This window comes from Schistocerca piceifrons, chromosome 4, assembly GCF_021461385.2.
Source record: "Schistocerca piceifrons isolate TAMUIC-IGC-003096 chromosome 4, iqSchPice1.1, whole genome shotgun sequence".
NCBI classification, from domain to species: Eukaryota; Metazoa; Arthropoda; class Insecta; order Orthoptera; family Acrididae; genus Schistocerca; species Schistocerca piceifrons.
In genome coordinates, this window is record NC_060141.1 from 799,639,596 (window position 1) to 799,664,860 (window position 25,265).

Below are 25,265 nucleotides of genomic sequence, written 5' to 3' on the forward strand. Positions count from 1 at the left end.
CCGCGCTGCGGCTCCAGGAACATTAGGAGCTTCGGTTGATTCCGCTGGCAGCAGTTGACTCGGCTGCGCACAGTGTGGGCCAGTGAGCTCCTCGTGTACCTGCAGAACAGAAGCCGCAGCCGGGAGCTGCAGGCCGTTCCCCCTGCCACATCCGCCCACCTATCCTCCCGCCGCCGTGTCCTACTCCTGAAACAACAGGCCATGAATTTCCCCCGACTGCACCGTAAAAACCCCCACGGCTTGTGCGGCGGCGGCGGCGGCGGCGGCGGCGGCAGCAGTGGCAAAGCCGGCCTCTTCGGGGCGGTTTTACGAGGGGCGGGGCTGGGGTAGGCGGCTGGAATAACTGGGGCCTCGCGGGATCATCCCCCCTCCCCCTCGGGCCTCCCAGCCGCCCCCTGCGCAGTGGCGCCGCCGGCGACACCCCTAATCCGCTGGGGAAGCGGCTCGCGGTATTCAGAGCCGGCGCCCCCACACTCCTGAGACAGGGGCGCCGCGCCGCCTTCCCCGAGCCTCTTTTACTGTCTACCAGTCGCCGATTACACCTAACGCGCCACTACACGGTCTTGTCAGTTCACGCGGTACTAAATTACTCGTTGTGGGGTGCTTAAAACCGTACGAATCTGCCAGCTCGTCTAAACGGTCCACTTGACCAGGAACTAACTTCACACTACTTGAAGAAATACAGCATCCAACTCGGGGCTGGAGGCGGACGTCATAAAAAATTAAAAATTAAAAATACAATAGAAATAAAAAGAATCTTCTTCTTGTCTGACGATTTACTGAGCACGACGTTCAACTTTTTTTTTCGTTGCTCTTTTCTTTTCTTCCACTATTCCTTATTCCTTCAATATGTTTCATTTTTCTGACTGTACACCACATTGTGAAAGTTTTATTTGCCGCCCCCCCCCCCTTCGGAATTCCCTTTATGTCTCTTTCCAATATTTCTCATCCTCTTGTGTAACTCATTTTCAAATCTTTCCTAACCTCGTTCCCTTAAGATTTTTTATCTAACTGATTGCCACCCTAGTTTCACTGCTGCATTTTAGTGCTTTCTCTTAAAATTTTAAGATCGGTAATTTTTGCTGTAGGTATTCTTAGTTACACCAAAAAAATTTTGCACCTTGCCTATCGTTTTCCCTAAATCAGATGTATCTAAACTGTTTTCTCGACTAGCCTCTCCCAAATATTTGAGTTTTGTTTACCTTTCCTGCTTGCCCAATACCTGTTATTATACATATTCGAACACGTTGAATACTTGGCTACTGTAAATTTCATTCTCGATATTACAAATAAATCTGTCCCAGTGTTCTTGGTGGGCTTTTCTTACTATGCATTTAGAAGTATTTCTTCTCTTCTTATAGAACTGTTTCTTTTCAGCGTCTTAAGTTTTAAAAACTTTAAAGACAACACAAATAGAGAAGGTACAAATAAACAACTTTGAAGAAGAACAATGCCTGGATTATTACAGCACAATTATTAGAGCACAGTTATTACAGCACAAGAAATTGAAATTGAAATTGAACCATTACATGACAAGGGATTAGATGAAGTACAGTCTGGCGAAATAACGTCTACCTTGACATCAGTTAAGGACAAAAAAAGCAACAGGAAGAGATGGTATTAATGCTGAATTTCTAAAATATGGAGGAATGATGCTTCGTCTACGACTGCTACGCCTCATAACCGAATGCAGGAAGAGCCAGAATATCCCCAAAGACAAGAAGGAGACAAAAGCCTATGCAGTAATAATAGAAGAAGTAGTTTACTGGACTCAGAATACAAGTTGTACCGAGCGAGGTGGCGCAGTGGTTAGACACTGGACTCGCATTCGGGAGGACGACGGTTCAATCCCGCGTCCGGCCATCCTGATTTAGGTTTTCCGAGGTTTTCCGTGATTTCCCTAAATCACTCCAGGCAAATGCCGGGATGGTTCCTCTGAAAGGGAACGGCCGACTTCCTTCCCCATCCTTCCCTAATCCGATGAGACCGATGACCACGCTGTCTGGTCTCCTTCCCCAAAACAACCAACCAACCAACCAATACAAGTTGTATGCTCAGATTTTAAGGGCAAGATTTAAATACATAATGAAACTAATACTGGATGAGGAAAAAAAGGTTCTTAGGAGAGGGCGCAGACAGATGCATCTCTTATTCCACACCAGATAACAGAAAAGCACAGATAATTTTATAAAGAAACAAATATTCCTTTTATCGATTTAACAAAAAAAAAAAAAAAAAAAAAAAACCTTTTGACAATGCCAGCAGACAGAAACTTTCGAAGATAACGAGAAACGGATATACGAAACATCTAACAAACGCGATAAAAAGTTTGTATCTCAATTGAAAAATAACTAACGAGATACCAAATAACAAACGAGTACGATAAGACTGCTGTAGCTTCTCAATTTTGTTTAACGTTTACAAACACGGAACGATGTATATATGGAAAGTAGAATTTCAAAAAGGTTTGTACATAAACAAGATGACTCTTTTAAATATCTTTCCATATGATGACGATGCAGTGATACTGGCGATAAAGAAGAGGACATTTAGAAAGGAATTTACTCAGTGAAACAAAAACGTGCGAAATTTGGCATGGAGATCTCACCAGACAAAACCAAGACAATTGGCTAACAACACATTAAAACCAAAAATAGGGGTAGATCAGGAGATTTTAGAGGAATTAGAATAATTCAGTTACCTAGAATGTGAGGTGAAATGCTGCTACAGGCAAAGATATAGAAATTAAGCTTAGTAAATTCAGTTGAGTATGTGGAACAATTCATAGAAACCTTAAAAACGAAACTAGGGAAGATACTCAAATTAAATTCCACAAAATAGTGGTTGTCCCTACACTATTCTATGGGAACGAGACCAGGGTGATTAGCAAAAAGCAAGAAAGCCGTATTGAGACACAGGAAATGGAATTCCTCAGACGAGTTATATGTTGCACAATAGAAGACAGAGTAGGAAATCAGGATAATATTGAAGAAATAAAAATTTTTAGTCTAAATGTTAATATGCTAGATTATAGAAGAAAATGGAAGGGACACCTAGAGGGAATGGAGAGTATCAGACTTCCCTTAAATGCTAAAATTATAAGAGCCAAGGAAGAAGAGACAGAGGAAGACCACGCAACGATGAGTACCGTAAAGTGCAATTTCGCTTGGTACTTGAAAAGGAGAAGAGGAAGAAGAAGACACTGACTACTTGTTACAACTTTTGTTTTCACTGCAGAGATTGTTATGTCTATCATGTTGGCCGTCTCTTCGAAACGATTATCTTGCACAGCTGTTAGCCTTTCACAAAGTATGAAAAAATCATCCGCAAGTGGTACGAAGTTCGTTGCAGTAGCTTTATTCTTTCTTCCTGGGACTACTGGACACATTAGGTATTCAATATAATTCTTACAGTTTTCTGCATAACCTAGTTGGAAAGAAGTGGGTATAAACCATTACCTTGTCTCACGCCTGTATCTAACCCACAAGTTTTGCTTCTGAGATTGTGTTTGCCAGAGTTTGCCGAATTGGGTTTGTCAACTTAGTTTTCACTGAAAATTCACGGACTGCTTTGACGAAGTTTTTTAAATTTTTTTCATCATTAAATGCGTCAGCTGTGGAGGTTATTAACTTGTGACGAATTTCGGATCTTAAGTCGAAAATATGTTCTGAGCAGGATCTGCCTTTTCTAAACATACCTTGACATCCATCCATTTGACAGTCACAAGTATAATGACACTGTATTAATTAATGTTGTTGATAATATCTTATCAGCAGTTCGTAAAAGGGACATGTAATTGTCGACATCTTCCCTGATACCCTTCATGTACATTGGGAGTATTGGAGCCACATTCCATTCTTCTGTGATCTTTTCTCTTTCCCAAACTTCTTCAAAGATTATTTACAGATCACCTACAATTTTCCTTTATACTTTATTCTTTTACATAAATATGTTTCTAAATTTTACACGTAAATTTCGAATGAAAAGTACCACAAAAACCAAGAGTCTCACAACTCGCGAAGTATTTTACAACTTACATTAACAAGCTGACTGTAACCTGCTGTCAACACTTCATGAATCCAAAGGTGGAACCGGCAAACCGCAGAAGGGAAGACGGAAAGGGAAAGACGTTCCACAAAGGAGAATGACAACTAGAAAAAAAGTTGGAAACGACTAGAAGAAACAACTTTCCCAATGCAGTGCGATGTGGGATACAAAGATCTCAATGTTCAAACGGGCACATAGAACATCACAACCGGTAACTGTAGAATATGAGGGAGTACGAGTAGGCCATCAGCAGTCACACCACTTGTTAATGGCCAAGGAGTACATGACTCAAAGCTCTCGGCCTTTTGACCGCTTGAACTGGCTTAAAGCCTTAGAACATTTTATTCAACATTTCGCTTATTTGCACGCAAATATAGCCTTAGACTATAGAGCAGAGTTCACAGTCGCAATGCTTAGTAAAATACTGATAACTGTGACTGGAGAAACCTTTATGTTGCGTAAATTATTAATCACTTAAAGAAATTCTTGGTATCTGCAATTAGAAGTATCGTTGAAGGATTACGAAGCTCACAGGTAGTTGCTTTAGACTGAAGGCGCAAATGGTGCATATTAGGAATCAAAAACGTCAAAACTTAACTTCACTGAACATGCTATCAAAATCAACAACTTTTCATCAAGAAGACGTGGATATGAATCGCTTTGAAGGTGAAACAGTGGATGAAGATACACTTCCTTACTATTTGTTTCCAAGATACAGATAACTGATACAATGAGGAAGCAAAACAATGTTAATTATTTGTATTAAAACATTGTCGCTCTTACACCTATGCGCATATTTCGTAAGAAACTATAAAGTACTCGTCGAAGGGTTCTTCATATTAATACAGATGACCATCTGCTCTAAACCATTCCCTCAGTGAGCAAGGGAAAGGATAACTGTCTGTAGCCTTGGTACGCTTTCTAAACTCTCTTACCTAAATAGCATGTACCCTATGCGGGACGTAAGATGGGTGCACAGTAAGACTGTACAATCTCCCTGGGATACCAGTTCTGTATATTTACTAATAAGGAACCCCTTGAGAGCGAGGTCGCCAAAAGCCTATGATCTTCACGGCATTCAACGCCCTACATACTATATTGTCTTCCATGTAACCACAGGACTCGCTGCTAATGGCTGTGGAGGAGAGGGGGGGGGGGGGGGACTAGAGGTATCCAATGGTGAGCATTGAATGAGGCTGCAGAGCGTAACTGAACTGCCTAGTCGACGAGTAACTCGCAACAGTGCTACAGTGCTACAATGCTAGTGGCGTTGATACAAAGCATAGCAGTGGCGACAACAGAGGTCGAAGCTGACATTTCTTCGGAAAGAAACCCATGAAATTTCGCAGTATGAGAAAGAAGTGGCAGATGAAATATTAGCGCTTCTGCAAGATAGGTCAGTCGAAAGTATGCTATTGTATACGCTCGACAGTTCGGACACTGTACATGACGAGTACAGTGATGATGATTCGTGCTTAACAAGTGAAAGTGCAATTGAAACATGTGTCAAGCGATGAACTTCATCATCCTTGTCAGACAGGAAGCCACAAATCTCATACCCAGTGAAACGTAGTATAGGGCAACCGTTGGCCAAAGAGCGAGTACGAAACATAATTACGTACATGGAGGATCATCGGCAGCATACTGGAAAAAAATTATGAACAGATCGAATAAGTCTGCAGCGATATGACCCTGTAGCACATAAGACAAACCGCGGATGTTGTTACAAAATCTGTGTTTGCACATTTCAAGGATGCTGGATAAAATTTATTGTGACCTGCTACGTTATACACATCAAATTACGAGCCCCCTAGATTACGGTGATTTCAAAAGAAGTAGTGAATGGTTGCGTAACTATAAACAGTGCTAAGGATTTGGAAGATCTAAGATGACGAAATTTCAAAACAAAGCGTCAACTTGACGATGCGTAGCAAACTTTGGAATCGGCCCGAAAATTTGTAGATTGGATAAACGAACTTATCCCATTGTTCAGTAAAGAATGTATTTTCAACTCCGACCAACTGGGATTTGAAGAGAAAATGCATTTGAAAGGAACTCTGGAAATTAGAGATACCAAGAGAGTTGTATCAAGATCAGGTAACATCAATGCCTTTAAACATTCGTGTCAATCATGCCGACTATTAATCTGGTTGGAAAATTGGCTGGAAAGTTATTAATTGTGCGGCGAGAAGTTGAAGGTGCTCTGCCCCCACGTTTCTTCCTGTTGTGCGTGACCTTGCACGGGCAGTAGGGAATATGTACGTCACAACAATCAAGAGCGGGAAAATGGGCGTAAGAGAACTACAACTATGATATGAGCACTGCTTTTGGCCAATAGCTGGAAAAAGAAACTTGCTCTTCCTTGATTCCTGGTCTGTGTATAGTAATCATTCTCCATTGGAGCAAATTATTCTTCCTGAAATGTGTGTGACATTGCGATTCATACCACCTGGAACCTCTGGCCAAATTCAGTGTCTAGAAGATTTTTTTGTGCCTATAAAATATATTATCACACTATCTGCAGCTACGCCTTAGAGGACAGCCAGTTGCACGATGAGCTCCACGACAGATTGTTTCGCATTTGGTTGCATGCCATCACATTCCATGAGTTCTTATCACCAGTTTACACCAATATGATTCTATAAATATTCTTTATGAGTGGATACGTAGCTGAATGGTTTGTAACGCCTAAGTAGTTCGCTTTCTATCTCGACGGTGCTAACCTTTGAGCTAATTGTGGCACGCCATTTTTCATTCAGTGCTCATGGTCCACGTTAATGGTTTGTTTTGAACATTTCTTGAATACTGACGATGTCCATTTTGTGAAGTGTAACACGAACATTCCATAGACGGTTGATCTCTGCCCCTCCCGGACGCTCGTCATCTGTCACCCTGGTGATGCCCATGGTGAGTCATTAAGAGCAAAAATTTTACTGTCACAATTATTAACACAACATTTTCAAATAAGTATTACTAAATGTTAATCTTACGACCTCGCACTCAAGAGGTTCCTTGTTACAATCTTGTGTAAAATGACATTTACTAAAAACTTTGTGTGACTAGCATTTATACTACTTCTTAAACTTTCATTTCCTCTACTTTTAGTCCATACATACACATATAGTCTCTCAACTAATATTCTAACTGATTAATAGTACATTTACGAATGTATGCACATTCTTTCTTTTCTTGTTTGTCACTGTTATTATCATTATTATCATTTCTAATATTATTACTGCGTTTACTATCGTTATTATTACTATGCTGGGAAACAACTTTGAAATCAATCAAAATGTGCAACAACTTAAAAAATGTTGATAGAGAAGGACGAAAGGAAGCAACAAAGTAAAATGAAAAAGTACAGATGTGAAAAAGGCAGACACATCATTCAAAATGCCATTAATCCCTGGAATAGGAATAGAAGCTTCTCAAAACATTCTGACTTGTTCAGACAAAATAAAATGCTATGTTGACATATTCGATTTCGTCGCGGCATATCGATATGATTACCGACGAAACAAGACGAATTGTCTTGTTAAAAGTTTTATGGTCTTTACACTCATTCAAATTTAGCCGGATTTTAATTCACGAGGGATGTAGTTTGTCGTAAAAATTGGTAGAAATCACAGTAGTACTCACCAGAAGGAAATGTAAGATGTTAATAACCGTACATTGGACCTCCAACGGCGACTCCGCAGGGACCGTTAGGACTCTGTGGGAAGTGACTGTTCAAGAAAGTGACGAGGTAGTCCAGAAAATCTAGATGGAAGTGTGCTTGTGGCCATTGCTTCCCTGCTTCATGTCAATGCTTACATCTTCCTCTTCCCGCCGATTCTGCTGATGACCTCCTCTTTCTTCTCATATCATTTTGTCTAATTTTCAGTGCCCTCCTGTAGAACAAAATCTCTAGAGCTTCGGGTCTCTTACAATCCAGAAATTTTGTCAGCACTGTATTTAATCACGTATCTGTTACATTACTGTTCTACTACAGCCCAAAAATGTGTACTAGAAATCAAATTAAGAGAAATTGTAATCAAAAACCAGTTACAAGTTACAACTCTGAACATGGCTGAAGTTTGCAGCAACCGTATACACAAATTTGAACCAGTTGGCAGATTTTTACATATTTTTCAAAAGTTACAAGTTAGATACTTTTTGAAACTGAAGCTACTGGATTTTTTTTCCTTTTGGACATCAGTCTTCTGACTGGTTTGATGCGGCCTCTTCATCTCAGAGCATCACTTGCAACCTACGTCCTCAGTTATTTGCTGGATGTATTCCAATCTCTGTCTTCCTCTTACAGTTTTTGCCCTTTACAGCTCCCTCTAGTACCGTGGAAGTCGTTCCCTAATATTTAAACAGGTGTACCATCATCCTGTCCCTTCTCCTTATCAGTGTTTTCCACATATTCCTTTCCTCTCCGATTCTGCGCAGAACCTCCTATTTCCTTACCTTATCAGTCCATCTAATTCTCAACATCCGTCTGTAGCACCAAATCACAAATGCTTCGATTCTCTTCTGTTCCGCTTTTCCCACAGTCCATGTTTCACTATCATACAATGTTGTACTCCAGACGTACATTCTCAGAAATTTCTTCCTCAAATTAAGGCTGATATTTGATATTAGTAGACTTCTCTTGGCCAGGAATTCCCTCTTTGCTATTCCTAGTCTTCTTTTGATGTCCTCCTTGCCCCGTCCGTCATTTGTTATTTATTTATTTATTTTTTTTTGCTTCTGTAGCACAATTCCTTAACTTTATCTATTTCGTGACCTTCAGTCCTGATGGTTCCATAAAATTTCGGACGTGGAGCCTCATAAATTGGACTTCTTCTTCTAATACTTCGGCCGAATAACGTAAAGCCATCTGCAAAGTGAGCCGAGGTGACTGACGCACCGGCACTTGCTCCGTCTTTTTAAACCCGCGTACCGGACGACTGCGCATGCGACCACAGATACACAAGGCGCCAGAGACGTTGATCGACGGCAAAGAGGTATAACATATGCCGGGAATTAGATCTACGGCTGCGCGGTCGATGCACACGGTGATATGGATGTATCACTGCGAGCTGCACATCCACGCCATCTTCGTGAGTTTATTACAGAAATTGCCGGATTCAAATATTTGTCCAAGCTGAAGGCGCTGTCTCTATTAATTATATCCGTCGCCAACCAAATTTCAATCGCTTCTTTCACTACTGAGTCCCAGAAAGATGAAGTCGAGGCTAAAATTTTGACGTTGTCGTACTCTATAGAGTGCCCAGTGTCAATAGAGGGCACTGCCACCGCTGATTTGTCAGGTTGCAACAGGCGAGTGTACCTGCGGTACTCTGTGCATCTCTCCTGGACTGCACCTGTCGTCTTTCCAATGTATGAATGCCCACACTCACAAGGGATCTTGTAAACCCCAGGTTTGCGAAGCATCAGATGATCTTTAACGGAACCCAGGAGTGTTGCTGTCTTTGGTGGAGGGCGAAAAATCACTTTCGCTTTGTGTTTACTGAGAATCCGTCCTATATTTCATGGTAAGCTACACATGTATGGCAGAAAAGCCATGGATTTAAAACTTCCCGTCTCTGCATTTCTTACAACCACTGTTGGCCTCATTTGTAGTGCCTTACGTATCTGTTGTGGAGAGTACCCGTTGGCTTCAAAAAGTCTTCTCAGGTGTCAAACTTCATCTGCCAAACTGCCCTCGTCGACAATGTCGTGTGCTTTAGGTACCAGGGTTCTGAGAACACTTATCATCTACGAAGGATGTTGGCAGCTATTTGGGCGTAAATATAAATCCGTATTTGCCGGTTTCCGATACACTGAATATTATAAAGTGCCATCACATTTGCGCCGTACCAACACATCCAAAAATGGAAGGCATCCATCTTTTTCGCTTTCCATCGTGAATTGAATTTGCATACTGATTGACTTCAGATGGTTTAAAAATTCTTTTAACTGGTCTTCATCATGGGGCTACACTACATGTAACCAACATACCTCCAAAACACTATGGGAGTCAAGATAGCGGATTTTAGTGCCTACTCCTCGAAGACCTCCATAAAAATGTTGGCCACCAAGGGCGACAAAGGACACCGTCAGTCTGTTCGTAAAATTCGTCACTGAAAAAAAAAAAAAAAAAAAAAATTGTCGAGGTCAAAACATGTTCAAACAAAGCTGAAATCTCTTTATCTAGGGTTTTTCCAATGGAAACAGTGATTCCGAAAGAGGAACCTTAGTGAACAACGGCACTACTTCGAAACTGACTAACATATAAGAATTGTTCAGATTGAGTGATTTCAGTTTACCAATGAAGTCCACAGAGTTACGTATGTGATGAGTGCATTTTCCCACCAGAGGTCTTAATAAAAACGCTAAGTGTATGGCACAATCATAGGTTGGAGAACCCATGTTGCTCACTATCGGAGGAATACCTTTCTTGTGTATCTTTGGAAGTCCGTAAAGCCTTGGAGAAACCGCGCCACTTGGTTTCAATCATCGTACAACTTCTGGTGGAAAGGGGGAGGCGTTCAGAGGTGAATCAGTCTTCGTTGCCACCTAATTGGTGGGGTCTTTGCTGATCTTCCGGTACGCGCTGTCACTCAGTAAACTGTCCATTTTATCATGATAGTCTTCACGAGACATTAAAACAGTGGTATTACCTTGTCAGCGGAAGAACCACCGACTCGATATCCTAGTGAAGCTTACGTAGTGCAGCCCTCTCTGCCACAGATATGTTACTCTTTTGTGGGCGAGCCTCAATAACTGCTCGACAATTTACGCGTCTTATTTCTTCCACTGATTCCGTAGAAAGAGGACGAACAGCTACTTCGGCGGCACTGATGAACGCTGGTATTGGTAAAACCCTTGCCGGGGGTGCAGAGTTCAGTCCTTTACTTAAAACCATCATCGTAGTGTCGTCCAAATCTTTATCCGTCATATTAATGACGGAGCGTAGAATAACAGTTTCTTGCTGTGAAGATGCCTCAAGCCGGCTAAACGTTGCTATGCCTTGATGTAGCTGCCTCCCGAACCCACTCAAACGTGGCCCATGTTATACCATCAGTCCAGTTCCATGAATAGTAGCGTATCTTTACAGATATCTTTAGATGCAGGCGATAAAGTTGTTCCGAAATCAGGTCCAACTTTCAGCGGGTAAAACGGATCCTCTCCTTCACAATAGCAGCGCCAGCTTTCCTTACAATCTTATTCATAGCAGTCGACTTTGCAAAATATACTAACCTGGAAAAATGTTTGAAACTCTGCCATAGTCACGGCATCTTAATAAAAAACTTAAATAGCTCAGTAACATCGCACTCAAGTGTTTTAACTTATCCAGTCGGCGAACACTTAAAACCATCTCCTCCCCTAAGAGGTACATGAAGAAACTATGAAAATTCACATCAATCCTTATGTTAAGTTTCTCTCGGTTCTCATTTGTACCACTTCTCATTATCTTCGTTTTTCTTCGATATACTCTCAGTCCATATTCTGTACTCATTAGACTCTTCATTCCTTTCAGCAGATCATGTAATTCTTCTTCACATTCACCCAGGATAGCAACGTCATCAGTGAATCGTATCAGTGATATCCATTCACCTTGAATTTTAATTCCGCTCCGAAAGCTTTCTTTGATTTTCGTCATTGCTTCCTCGACGTACAGATTGAACAGTAGGGGTGAAAGGCTACAGCCTTGTCCTACACCCTTCTTAATACGAGCACTTAGTTCTCGCTCGTCCACTCTTATTATTCTCTCTTGGCTGTTGTACATATTGTATATGATCCGTCTATCCCTACAGCCTATTCCCACTCCTCTCAAAATTTCTAACATCATGCCCCATTTTACATGGTCGAACGCTTTATCCAGGTAGACATATCCTATGAACATGCCTTGATTTTTCTTTAGTCTTTCTTCCATTGTTACCGGAACGTCAGAATTGCCTCTCTCGTGCCTTTACCTTTCCTAAAGCCAAACTAATCGTCATCGAGCGCATCCTCAATTTCGTTTTCCATTTTTCTTGTAAGCAACTTTGATGCGAGAGCTGTTAAACTGCTTGTGTGGTAATTCTCGCACTTGTAAGTTCTTGCCGCCTTCGGAATTATGTGGCTCATGCTTTTCCGAAAGTCAGATGGTGTGTCGCCAGACTCATACATTCTACACACCAACGTGAACAGTCGTTTTGTTGCCACTTCACCCAACGATTTTAAGAGTTCTGATGGAATGTTATCTATCCCTACTACCTTATTTGATCTCAAGTCCTCCAAAGATATTTGAAATTCTGTTTCTAATACTAGATCCCCTATCTCTTCTATATCGACTCCTGTGTCTTCTCCTGTCACATCAGACAAATCTTCCCCCTCGTAGAGGCTTTCAATGTATTTTTTCCCACTTATCCGCTCTCTCCTCTGCATTTAACAGTGGAATTCCCGTTTCAATGTTAATGTTATCACCCTTAGTTTTACTGTCACCGAAGGTTGTTTTGACTTTCCTGTATCATTTCTTTATAGATGTCTTCACATTTTCTCTACAGTCATTTCGTCTTAGCTTCCTGGAAATTTCTGTTTATTTCATTTCCCAGCATCTTGTATTTATCTGTTTCTGAGTTTCCTGCAACATTTTTGTACTTCCTCCTTTCATCCTTCAATTGAAGTATTTCTTCTGTTACCCATGGTTTCTACGCAGTTACCTTCTTTGTACCTATGTCTTCCTCCCCAACTTCTGTGATGGCCCTTTTTAGAGATGTCCATTCCTCTTCAACTGTACTGCTAACTGAGCTATTCCTTATTGCTATATCCATAGCCTTACAGAATTTCAACAGTATCTCGTCATTCTTTAGTACTTCCGTATCCCACTTCTTTGCGTACTGATTCTTCCTGACTAATGTCTTCTTCAGCCTACTCTTCATCTCTACTATGTTGTGATCTGAGTCTATATGTTCTACTGGGTACGCCTTACAATCCACTATCTGATTTCGGAATCTCTGTGTGATCATGATGTAATGTAACTGAAATCTTCCAGTATCACCTGGTCTTTTCCAAGTATACCTCCTCCTCTTGTGATTCTTGAACAGAATATTCGCTATTACTAGCTGAAACTCGTTACAGAACCCAATTAGTCTTTCTTCTCTCTCATTCCTTGTCCCAAGCCCATATTCTCCTGTAAACATTTCATCTACTTCTTCCCTTACAACTGCATTCCAGTCCATCATGACTATTAGATTTTAATCCCCCTTTAGATACTGTATTACCCTTTCAGTCAACTCATACACTTTCTCTATCTCTTCATCTTTAGCTTGCGACGTCGGCATGTATACCTGAACTATCGTTGTCGGTGTTGGTTTGCTGATAAGAACAACCCTGTCACTGAACTATTCACAGTATTCCTATTCATAACGAATCCTACTTCTGTTATACCATTTTCTGCTGCTGTTGATATCATCCATACTCATCTGACCAGAAATCCTCGTCTTTCTTCCGCTTTTCTTTACTTACCACCAATCCGACCCTGGTGGCCGAGCGGTTCTAGAAGCTACAGTCCTGAACAGCGCGACCGCTAGTGCTCAGAGCCTTTTGAACTGACCCTTACTGTATCTACATTGAGCCTTTGCATTTCTATTTTCAGATTTTCTAGTTTCCTACCACGTTCAGGCTTCTGACATTCCACGCCCCGCCTCGTAGATCGTTGTCCTTCCTCTGATCATTCAATCTTTTTCTCAAGGTATCCTCCCCGTTGGCAGTGCCCTCTGAGATATCCGAATGGGGGACTATTCCGGAATCTTTTACCAATGGAGACATCATCATGACACTTCTTCAATTGCGGGCCACATCTCCTGTGGATACACGTTACGTGTCTTTAATGTAGTCGATTCCATTGCCTTCTGCATCCTCATGCCGTTGATCAATGCTCATTCTCCAGTCTATAGGGTCAGATTTCCATCCGAAGGACAAGAGAGTTTCCTGAACGTATGTCCGTTCCTCCGCCTTCTTCGACAAGGCCGTTGACCGAATGAGAGATGACTTCTTATCCCAAAAGTCCTCTGCCGCCAATTCTCATGCCGTTGATCAATGCTGATGCTCCCACCTTTAGGGTCAGATTTGCATCCCAAGAACAAGAGAGTTTCCTGAACGTCTGTCCGATCTTTCGCCTTCTTCGACAAGGCCGTTGGCCGAATGAGGGATGACTTCTTATGCCAAAAGTCCTCTGCCGCCAATTCTGATTATTAATCAAAATTCAAGCAGTGGTAGGATTCGAACTCGGGGCCGAAGACGTATTGTTTATGGGTCAAAGACGGTACCCCATTTTCCGTTGTTGATCTCATTTTGTTCGTAATGGATTGCTATATTTGTTCGGGGCAGACGTCCTGTGACACTTGTTCAAGTTCAGCGTTGATCCACTAACTCAGCTTTTTATTACAGAGTGCAGCTAACCCACTGACCGAACGTGCTGAGCTACCGTTCCGGCACGTCTATACCATGGGTGCACTGTTCAAGACACTGATAACTGTGTCGAGTCTCGGTCGGGCACACAGTTTTAATCTGCCAGGAAGTTTCATATCAGCGCACACTCTGATGCAGATTGAAAATCTCATTCTGGAAACACTGATAACTGTTAAAACTTTGAAGAAACACACTTCACTTGCAAGTATCATACGTACCACGGTAAAAGACCTTCTTCGGTGTCGAGGTACAGCTTGATGCACAATCGAGGAAATATAGTTCAATTGTTATATAAATAGTGTTCCAAAACACATATTATGCAGCACTTAAATATGCAGAACTCAAAATATTTACAAATGCTGAACAAAAAACAACTTCATGTCTAATAACAACACTTACTGTGGAAAATAGCCGAAGCTGCTTATGGCGGTCTGTAGCGCGCATTCCTTTATCCGATTCTAAAAAAATAATGTTCAGATGTGTGTGAAATCTTATGGGACTTAACTGTCAAGATCATCAGTGCCTAAGCTTACACACTACTTAACCTAAATTATCGTAAGGACAAACACGCACACCCATGCCCGAGGGAGGACTCGAACTTCCCCCGGGATCAGCCGCACAGTCCGTGACTGCAGCGCCCCAGACCGCTCGGCTAATCCCGCGCGGCATCCCATTCTAAAATCTGTCACTAGACTGAAGTATCGAGCAAAAACTTATTATCAAAAACAATCGTGATGACAGTTTATTTATTACGGTGACCGGTTTCGACCACTACTATGGTCATCTCCAGACCTACAAGTCGTATACAACGATTTAATTAGAGGGCTAAAATTATTAAGACCTTTAGGAAATATTTTATCTTTACTTCGTAATTTTATTTCACCAAATGTTATTTTATGACTGACTATCTGTTTTTAGAATGTTTGCTTCTATGCTTTAAGACTGCATATTTCTAATTCACATCCCTTTATTTTTGGCACTATGGCTCGTAGTATTATAATTTTAAATTCCCTCCATTTTCATTATTTTTATTTGTATATAAGACTGGCATGCAACATAAGACATAGCAATGCCTTTTAAAAATTGTCACATGTAAAAAAAAAATGGGATCTACATATGAACTTCATAGACAATATTTCATAAATATGCACATCTTCTGTGAATGGAAGTCTCGTATTACACCAGTAAATCGTTTCTGTGCGGCATGTACTACACTTGTCAGTTAACGATTATTGCAGCCTACTCATTGAAAATCGTTTCAATAAATACATGCTGGTGCATCGTCTGACGTGACAGTCTTTGCCATTTCACTCTCGCAAGAACTTCGTTAGAAAGAAGCCTGCTGCATCATATTTGGCCTGGCGTTTATCCTCACCATGGCTACCACTAATTTGCCTATCGACTTTACAACAACTTCAGTGGAAAGAAGCCTGCTACCACATCTTTGGAACGGCGTCCAACTTCACCATGGCAACCATTCGTTCCAAACGGTTCGCTAACAGGCCTTGAGAGGACAACCCACGTACTGTCAAAACGAAGTTCATTTATCCTACATGTTTAAATATTTTTTAAATTGACAATAGCTGTTGACCAAGCTAAATTTAGTGTGTGTTTATTTTGCTTTCTTGACAATGTTCTTTTAACTAAGAAATTTTTCATTGTTATTCAACCTATAACCCCTTGGTTAGTAATGACATCATTCTGTCAGAAGTGGGTGGAGCCTCCATTATACATAGTAACACGTACACTGATTTCTCCAGTAGTGATTTACCACCAAAAGGAGGTTCATACTCAATGGTATTTAATCTTTTTATAGCTTTATAACTTTATGTATTTTCTAAAATGTATGTAGCCCTCTAATTAAAGCTTTGTATACGACTTGTAGGTCTGAAGATGGCCGCAGTAGTGGTCGAAACCGGTCACCGTAATGAATAAATTGTGATCAAGACTGTTTTTGATAGTAAGTATTTGGAACACATTCATCACTGTTCAATCCCACAATGTATTCTAAAGTAATCGAGCAAAACCTTCATGTGTTAATAGGTACACTGTCCTCTGGGTACAGAAGTCTATCTATCTATTCACTCTATATTAGAGTTGTAAAACTACTGCAGACTACGGTAGACTTGTCATAAATAACCGTAGTTCACGGAAGTTTTCCTAGTAGCCTCGGTCAGTTAAGAATTTAAATGTGTTACCTGTATGCTAGGTGTATTGCATACTTATTGGGCGTTACTTCATTTCGATCGCTTTGCGTATGCGTTCAGTGCCGTACTAGACTCTCGTAGAAACAGGAAATGGTGAATCGTCTGTACACTGAGTGAGGATATACAAAGGGCCACGTAATTTACGTAAAGTTTTTCTTCTAACGGTAATCGCCCTGTCTGTTACCTAAAAATAAACAATATTGTTTCATAACAGAATTCAAAAATGGTTCAGATGGCTCTAAGCACTATGGGACATCTGAGGTCATTAGCCCCTAGACTTAGAACTACGTAAACCTAACTAACCTCAGTACATCACACACATCCATGCCCTAGGCAGGATTCGAACCTGCGACCGTAGCAGCAGCGCGGTTCCGGACTGAAGCGCCTAGAACCGCTCGGTCATAGCGGCCGGCTATAACAGAATTGACACTGTCAATGTTCAATTCAGATTTTATTCGAAAATAGCTGGTTTGTAACGTGAAACAGTGGAATGTTGTAGTAAAAACAGAAAAAAGGCTTATATTATAGGGCTGGAAAAGCGATTTCGTCAGACAAAGGTAAAATTTCCATACCTTGTTAGTTAAAAACAACTTTCGTACTCTTGCCTTTTATCACGATGAGGAACTTTCTGTTGAGTACAAGATAACAGCAATAATTATATAAATGTTTTAATCTTTAGGACTGATGTCAGATGCTTCGGGACTTTACGCTGAATCAGCGGTGACGAGGCAAAATTATTCGAACCAGGGATCTCCTGCTTACTAGGCAGTTTCACTAACCGTACTGCCACCCAGACACCGTGTCCATTGCAACTGTGCGCACTATCTCAGCACGTCTCGCGATTGACCGACATTCCCACCTGGTACCCCTTATCTGCAACCCCGGTCCATGTTATCCATGCTCGCTGGCTGTCGTACGTAAATGTGCATCCACAGTGAAGGTCGTGAAATAATTGCCCATGTCCGAAAGTATAGACATCACGCTTTCATATAACTGACTCGCCTCGATGGGCAATTGATCCACTACCTTCATTGTGGATGCACAGTTCGTTCGACCTCCTGCGGAAATCTCAAATTAACAAGCATTAAGGTCATGGACAGGAACTGCCGATAGGGGGTATTAGGTGGGAATGTGGGTCAACTGAATGACGTGCAGAGATATTCCGCGCAACTGCGAAAGACACTGTGCACAAATGGCGCAGTGGTCACATCGTGGTGCATTGATTGTGATGTTGTGGACACCGCCTGTTGGGCGGATCGGAGTCAGGTGTCTGGTTCTTGGCGCGACATATGCTGCCCTTAATTAGCCGTACGACTCCTCATCAGATACCTCCTCATCTGCACATCTTTCTGGACTCTGGGTACTTTCCCTAAACAAAGGCGAACTACTTGTTTTGTGATGGCGAGAAGAATGTCCTTGTTCTTTGGCGCTTCCTGAATGAACGACATTGCGCAGTTATCTGCAATTTCAAATACAGACACTTTTCCTCATTTGTTATTTGTAATCTGCTTCTCAACGCACCCCCGATTTGGGGTGTTACTTCAATGTGGAGTAGATCCAAGCCTTTCCGCTCTTAGCACTGATTCATCGCTGGTCGCTGGAATGGTCTACTCCCGAAACTATGCATCGATAGCAAGGAAATGAAATAAAAGTCACTTACGTTTTTGAACCCCTACTCCACGTTCCCTACGCCTGCCTTCGTTCCTAGGAGAGGAAGCAGGATATGGTGTGCAGATCTCGGTTTTTGACCCCTGCCCACTTTGACCCAATCCTCCCTCTGGGCTCTGGGAAGTTCCATACAAGAAAATAGCGATACGACAGTGAAGTAAGTAACGGGAAAAAGGGTTAACACAGCTGCCTAATAAGCAGCAGATTCCGAGTTCGATTTCCAGTCCAGCAATAGGTCCCTCCCATTCCTTTTGTTTCTCCCCCACTCCACCTTGAGTTGCGGCTGTGGATTCCGCGAGGTGTCTGTTGTTTCGAATATTTCCGAAAGAACAGGCACCAAGCATTCATGTAACTGATTCGTCTCGATGAGCAATGAATCCACGGTCTTTACTGAGGATACACAATTCGTTCGACCAACTGCGGGAATCTTAAAGTAGCGGGCATAGGGGACATTGACGGAGACTGTGGATAGGTGGCGCTTGGAGGGAATGTGGCCCAGACGAGGCGGTCACTGGCTCGAATCCCGGGCTGGCACAACTGTCACTCGTCGCGCTGATTCAGTATAGAATCCCGCTGCAGCTGCTATGAATAGTTCCTTTCCTTACCTTTCCTCACGTCCACCTTCAGTTTACATGATAGTTTTTATTAATCACAAAACGCAATTTATATTCTTTAAAGATGTAAAACACGCCAACGTGTTTCCTGTCAGATCATCGAAGTTAAGCGCTGTCGGGCTGGGCTAGAACTTGCATGGGTGACCATCTGATCTGTCGAGCGCTGTTGACAAGCGGAGTGCACTCATCCCTTGTGAGGTAAACTGAGGAGCTACTTGATTGAGAAGTAGTGGCTCCGGTCTCGTAAACTGATATACGGCCGGGAGAGCAATGTGCTGATCACATGCCCCTCCATTTCCTCATCCAGTGGCACCTATGGGTTGAGGATGACATGGCGGCCGGTCGGTCCCGTTGGGCCTTCATGGGCTGTTCGGGAGGAGTTTCGTTTCGACATAAAACAGACAATAGATGAACACTGAATGACGTGTGCAAAACAAATAAACAAAAAAAAGAAACACAAGTCTTCGGCTCCCAGTTCCTGGCTAGTACCTTCATTTCAGGAATACAAACGTCTCAAAAATGAGATGGAAAGGAAGTGCAAAATGGCTAAGCAGGCATGGCTGGAGGACAAATGTAACGATGTAGAGGCTTGTCTCACTAGGGGTAAGACAGATACAGCCTACAGGAAAATTAAAGAGACCTTTGGAGAAAAGAGAACCACTTGTATGATATCAAGAGCTCAGATGGAAACCCGGTTCTAAGCAAAGAAGGGAAAGCAGAAAGGTGGATGGAGTATATGAAGGGTCTATACAAGGGCGATGTATTTGAGGACAATATTATGGAAATGGAAGAGGATGTAGATGAATATGAAATGGGAGATACGATACTGCGTGAAGAGTTTGACAGAGCACTGGTGTGGGTTCCTGTAGTCATGTCCTAGTTCATGAACCACGGGCAACGTATGAGTGGCCAAGTAAGTGGTCCCGACAGTCGGGATACCAGTTACTTTGGAATAAGGCTGGGCATCTCGGACATATTCTGAGTCGTGGTCACCTTCGTGCTCATACGGCAAAGATTACCAAATCTACCCGTTAGTCCCTCAACCGTTAGGGGTAAAACCCAATGGGACTCGGGGCAAGTAAGGCTAGCAATCTGCTTCTCTGGTAGTTTAAAAAAAAAATGGCTCTGAGCACTATGGGACTCAACTGCTGAGGTCATTAGTCCCCTAGAACTTAGAACTAGTTAAACCTAACTAACCTAAGGACATCACAAACATCCATGCCCGAGGCAGGGTACTTTAAAAATGATGCTGGCAACACTCAGAGCAAAATGCCTCGGACCTTGGGAGGTGACGGAGTTCCACCTCTAACTGACAAACCAGGGACTCCTAAGATACGACTTGGCAAACAAATGGTAATGAGATGGGGAGCTATTAATATCAATGGGGGTTATTCTGGGAAGAAGGTAGAGCTGGCAGAGGCTGCAAGTAAGATGGGGCTGGACGTTTTAGCTGTTAGTGACGTTCGGGTAAGGGGTGAGGAAGAAGAGGAAGTGGGAGAATACAAAGTCTACCTGTCGGGAGTCAAAGCAGGAATAGCACAATGGGGTGTAGGGCTTTACATCAGGAAAGAAATGGAACCCAGCGTAGTTGCAATAAGGTATGTAAACGAATGACTGATGTGGATTGAGTTGATAGTGTCTAGCAAGAAAATTAGGATTGTGTCAGTAGATTCACATTGTGAAGGGACAGATCAAGATAAGATGGATAGTTTTTATGAGGCACTCAGTGATGTAGTTGTTAGAGTAAAGGACAAGGACAGTGTTCTGCTCATGGGTGATTTTAATGCGAGGATTGGAAATCGAACAGAAGGGTATGAAAATGTTATGGGTAACTTTGGAGAGGATATGGAGGCCAACAGGAACGGGAAACAACTCTTGGATTTCTGTGCCAGTATGGGCTTAGTAATCGCAAACTCCTTTTTTAAACATAAGAACATTCATCGGTATACTTGGGAAGTCCGGGGAACCAGATCTGTCATTGATTATGTAATAACAGATCAGGAATTCAGGAAGGGTGTGAGGGACACACGTGTATTCAGGGGATTCTTTGATGACACTGATAATTATTTAATCTGCAGTGAAATTGGGATTGTGAGGCCGAAAGTGCAGGAGGTCAGGTCCATATGTAGGAGGATAAGAGTGGAGAAACTTCAGGATAAGAACATAACAGGCACAAGTACATAACAGCGATCTCAGAAAGGTACCAGTTAGTTGAATGTAGTCAATTACAGTCATTGGAAAAGGAATGGACAAGGTACAGGGACACAGTACTAGAAGTGGCTAAAGAATGTCTTGGAACAGTAGTGTGTAAAAGTAGGATGAAGCAAACAGCTTGGTGGAATGAAACAGTCAAGGCAGCCTGTAAAAGGAAAAAGAAGGTGTATCAAAAATGGCTACATACTAGAACTCAGATAGACAGAGAAAGTTATGTTGAAGAAAGAAACAAAGCCAAACAGATAATTGCAGCATCCAAGAAGAAGTCTTGGGAAGACTTTGGAAACAGGTAGGAGACTATGGGTCAAACTGCTGAAAAACCATTCTGGAGTGTAATTAGCAGTCTTCGAAAAGGAGGTAAGAAGGAAATGACAAGTATTTTGGACAGGTCAGGAAAACTGCTGGTGAATCCTTTGGATGCCTTGGGCAAATGGAGGGAATATTTTGAAGAGTTGCTCAATGTAGGTGAAAATGCGATCAGTAATATTTCAGATTTCGAGGTAGAATGGGATAGGAATGATGATGGAAATAGGATCACATTTGAGGAAGTGGAGAAAATGGTCAATAGATTGCAGTGCAATAAGGCAGCTGGGGTGGATGAAATTAAGTCGGAACTCATCAAATACAGTGGAATGTCAGGTCTTAAATGGCTACACAGGATAATTGAAATGGCCTGGGAGTCGGGACAGGTTCCATCACACTGGAAAAAAGCAGTAATCTCTCCAATCTTTAAAAATGGAAACAGAAAAGATTGTAACAACTACAGAGGTATCTCTTTAATCAGCGTTGTGGGTAAAATATTCTCAGGTATTGTTGAAAGGAAAGTGCGAGTATTGGTTGAGGACCAATTGGATGAAAATCAGTGTGGGTTTAGGCCTCTTAGAGGTTGTCATGACCAGATTTTTAGCTTACGGCAAATAATGGAGAAGTGTTATGAGTGGAGCAGGGAATTGTATCTATGCTTTATAGATCTAGAGAAGGCATATGACCGGGTTCCTAGGAGGAAGCTATTGTCTGTTCTACGAGATTATGGAATAGGAGGCAAACTTTTGCAAGCAATTAGAAAACAATAGACTGGCTGGGTGAGATTAAGATATGTGAACACAAAATAAGCAGTCTTGCATATACGGATGACTTAGTTGTGATGAGAGATTCGATTGAAAGTTTGCAAAGTAATATTTCAGAGCTAGATCAGAAATGTAAGGACTATGGTATGAAGATTAGCGTCTCCAAAACGAAAGTAATGTCAGTGGGAAGGAAATATAAACGGATTGAGTGCCAAATAGGAGGAACAAAGTTAGAACAGGTGGACGGTTTCAAGTACTTAGGATGCATATTCTCACAGGATGGCCACAAAGTGAATGAACTGGAAGCGAGGTGTAGCAAAGCTAATGCAGTTAGCACTCAGCTACGATCTACTCTCTTCTGCATGAAGGAAGTCAGTACCAGGGCTAAGTTATCTGTGCACCGTTCAATCTTTCGACCAACTTTGTTGTATGGGAGCGAAAGCTGGGTGGATTCAGGTTACCTTATCAACAAGGTTGAGCTTACGGATATGAAAGTAGCTAGGATGATTGCAGGTACTAGTAGATGGGAACAACGGCAGGAGGGTGTCCACAATGAGGAAATCGAAGAAAAACTGGGAATGAACTCTATAGCTATAGCAGTCAGGGAAAACAGGCTTAGATGGTGGGGTCATGTTACACGCATGGGAGAAGCAAGGTTACCCAAGAGACTCATGGGCTCAGCAGTAGAGGGTAGGAGGAGTCGGGGCAGACCAAGGAGAAGGTACTTGGACTCGGTTAAGAATGATTTAGAATTAATAGGTTTAACATCAGAAGAGGCACCAACGTTAGCACTGAATAGGGGATTATGGAGGAATTTTATAAGGGGGCTACGCTCCGAACTGAACGCTGAAAGGCATAATCAGTCTTAAATGATGATGATGATGATGATTATGGAAATGGAAGAGGATGTAGATGAAGATGAAAAGTGAGATATGATACTGCGTGAAGAGTTTGACAGAGCACTGAAAGACCTGAGTCGAAACAAGGCTCCGGCAGTAATGCTACCATTTGCAACGTAATTTATGTACTGTACTAAAATTGCCGATCTGAACCCTACTATAGATCCTGTGCCACGCACCTCGCGGGCATGTAGTTGCAGACGCTTATGAACGACCAACGATCGTCCCACTTTTGCACCGATATAACTGTGCGGAACTCCCCACAGCACCTAAACAAAAAATACTCAGGCCCCAACGAGTTTATTCTGTTTTCCCGGCATGGAAATCGGGATAGTGCTTTCGGTTGTCGGAGCTGCCGTTCGCATCCAGCGCTTTCGCGTCTGCGCGTGTGTCGAGTGTTCTATATGCACAGCGGACAGAGAGGGCGGCTGGGCGCGGAGCGAGCTAACACATTCATAACCCTGGGGAAACTTGCCGGCTAGGGTGGGGATGGGAGGCGGGCGGGCGCCGGCCCTGAAACATTCAGCAGCGAGCAGACCGGCCCGCAACTCTGGCTCCGCGCGGCCGGCCCTGCTGCCACCATGCCGGCCCGGTGGAGCGGCAGCCAGAGAGCGGAGCCGTAAAGCCTCGGGGCCAGACACGGCCTACGGCCCCGTTCCTCGTGCCGGGGCCCGCCAAAGTGAATGCACCGCCAGGGACCCTCTGGAGAATTAATAAATCAGGTCACACAAGTGAATACTTCCCAGAGCCGCATTTTCTTTCTGGATAGCAAGAATTATACTACGAGCTTAAGAAAAACATTCAGATTCTATCATACGGAGCTCAGGAGCATCCGGACGCGTATTATCCATTCACAGTTCGATCATTTAAGAAAAAATGGCCCTATGAAAATAGGACTTACCCACCGAAAGCTCGGTAATACTTCCTAGGGTCGGAACTTTAATGTTTGTTGTGGTCTTCAGTCCTGAGACTGGTTTGATGCAGCTCTCCATGCTACTCTATCCTGTGCAAGCTTTTTCATCTCCCAATACCTCCTGCAACCTACATCCTTCTGAATCTGCTTAGTGTATTCATCTCTTGGTATCCCCCTACGATTTTTACCCTCCACGCTGCCCTCCAATACTAAATTGGTGATCCCTTGATGCCTCAGAACATGTCCTACCAACCGATCCCTTCTTCTGGTCAAGTTGTGCCACAAACTTCTCTTCTCCCCAATCCTATTCAATACTTCCTCATTAGTTATGTGATCTACCCATCTAATCTTCAGCATTCTTCTGTAGCACCACATTTCGAAAGCTTCTATTCTCTTCTTGTCCAAACTATTTATCGTCCATGTTTCACTTCCATACATGGCTACACTCCATACGAATACTTTCAGAAGTGACTTCCTGACACTTAAATCAATACTGGATGTTAACAAATTTCTCTTCTTCAGAAACGCTTTCCTTGCCATTGCCAGCCTACATTTTATATCCTCTCTACTTCGACCATCATCAGTTATTTTGCTCCCCAAATAGCAAAACTCCTTTACTACTTTAAGTGCCTCATTTCCTAATCTAATTCCCTCAGCATCACCCGACTTAATTAGACTACATTCCATTATCCTTGTTTTGCTTTTGTTGATGTTCATCTTATATCCTCCTTTCAAGACACTGTCCATTCCATTCAACTGCTCTTCCAAGTCCTTTGCTGTCTCTGACAGAATTACAATGTCATCGGCGAACCTCAAAGTTTTTATTTCTTCTCCATGAATTTTAATACCTACTCCGAATTTTTCTTTTGTTTCCTTTACTGCTTGCTCAATATACAGATTGAACAACATCGGGGACAGGCTACAACCCTGTCTTACTCCCTTCCCAACCACTGCTTCCCTTTCATGTCCCTCGACTCTTATAACTGCCATCTGGTTTCTGTACAAATTGTAAATAGCCTTTCGCTCCCTGTATTTTACCCCTGCCACCTTTAGAATTTGAAAGAGAGTATTCCAGTCAACATTGTCAAAAGCTTTCTCTAAGTCTACAAATGCTAGAAACGTAGGTTTGCCTTTCCTTAATCTTTCTTCTAAGATAAGTCGTAAGGTCAGTATTGCCTCACGTGTTCCAATGTTTCTACGGAATCCAAACT

The 25,265-nt window shown here is 42.3% G+C and overlaps 1 protein-coding gene across 1 annotated transcript in view; it reads left to right on the forward strand.

Annotated features, from left to right (window-relative positions):
• The first annotated feature begins 201 nt into the window (after positions 1-201).
• LOC124796182 (AT-rich interactive domain-containing protein 1B-like) overlaps positions 202-25,265 on the forward strand; it is a 49,243-nt gene continuing 24,179 nt past the window's right edge. The window contains exons 1-2 of the mRNA XM_047260272.1: positions 202-326; positions 23,624-23,820. Coding sequence (XP_047116228.1) covers positions 202-326; positions 23,624-23,820 — 322 coding nt within the window. The remainder of the gene's footprint in view (positions 327-23,623; positions 23,821-25,265) is intronic.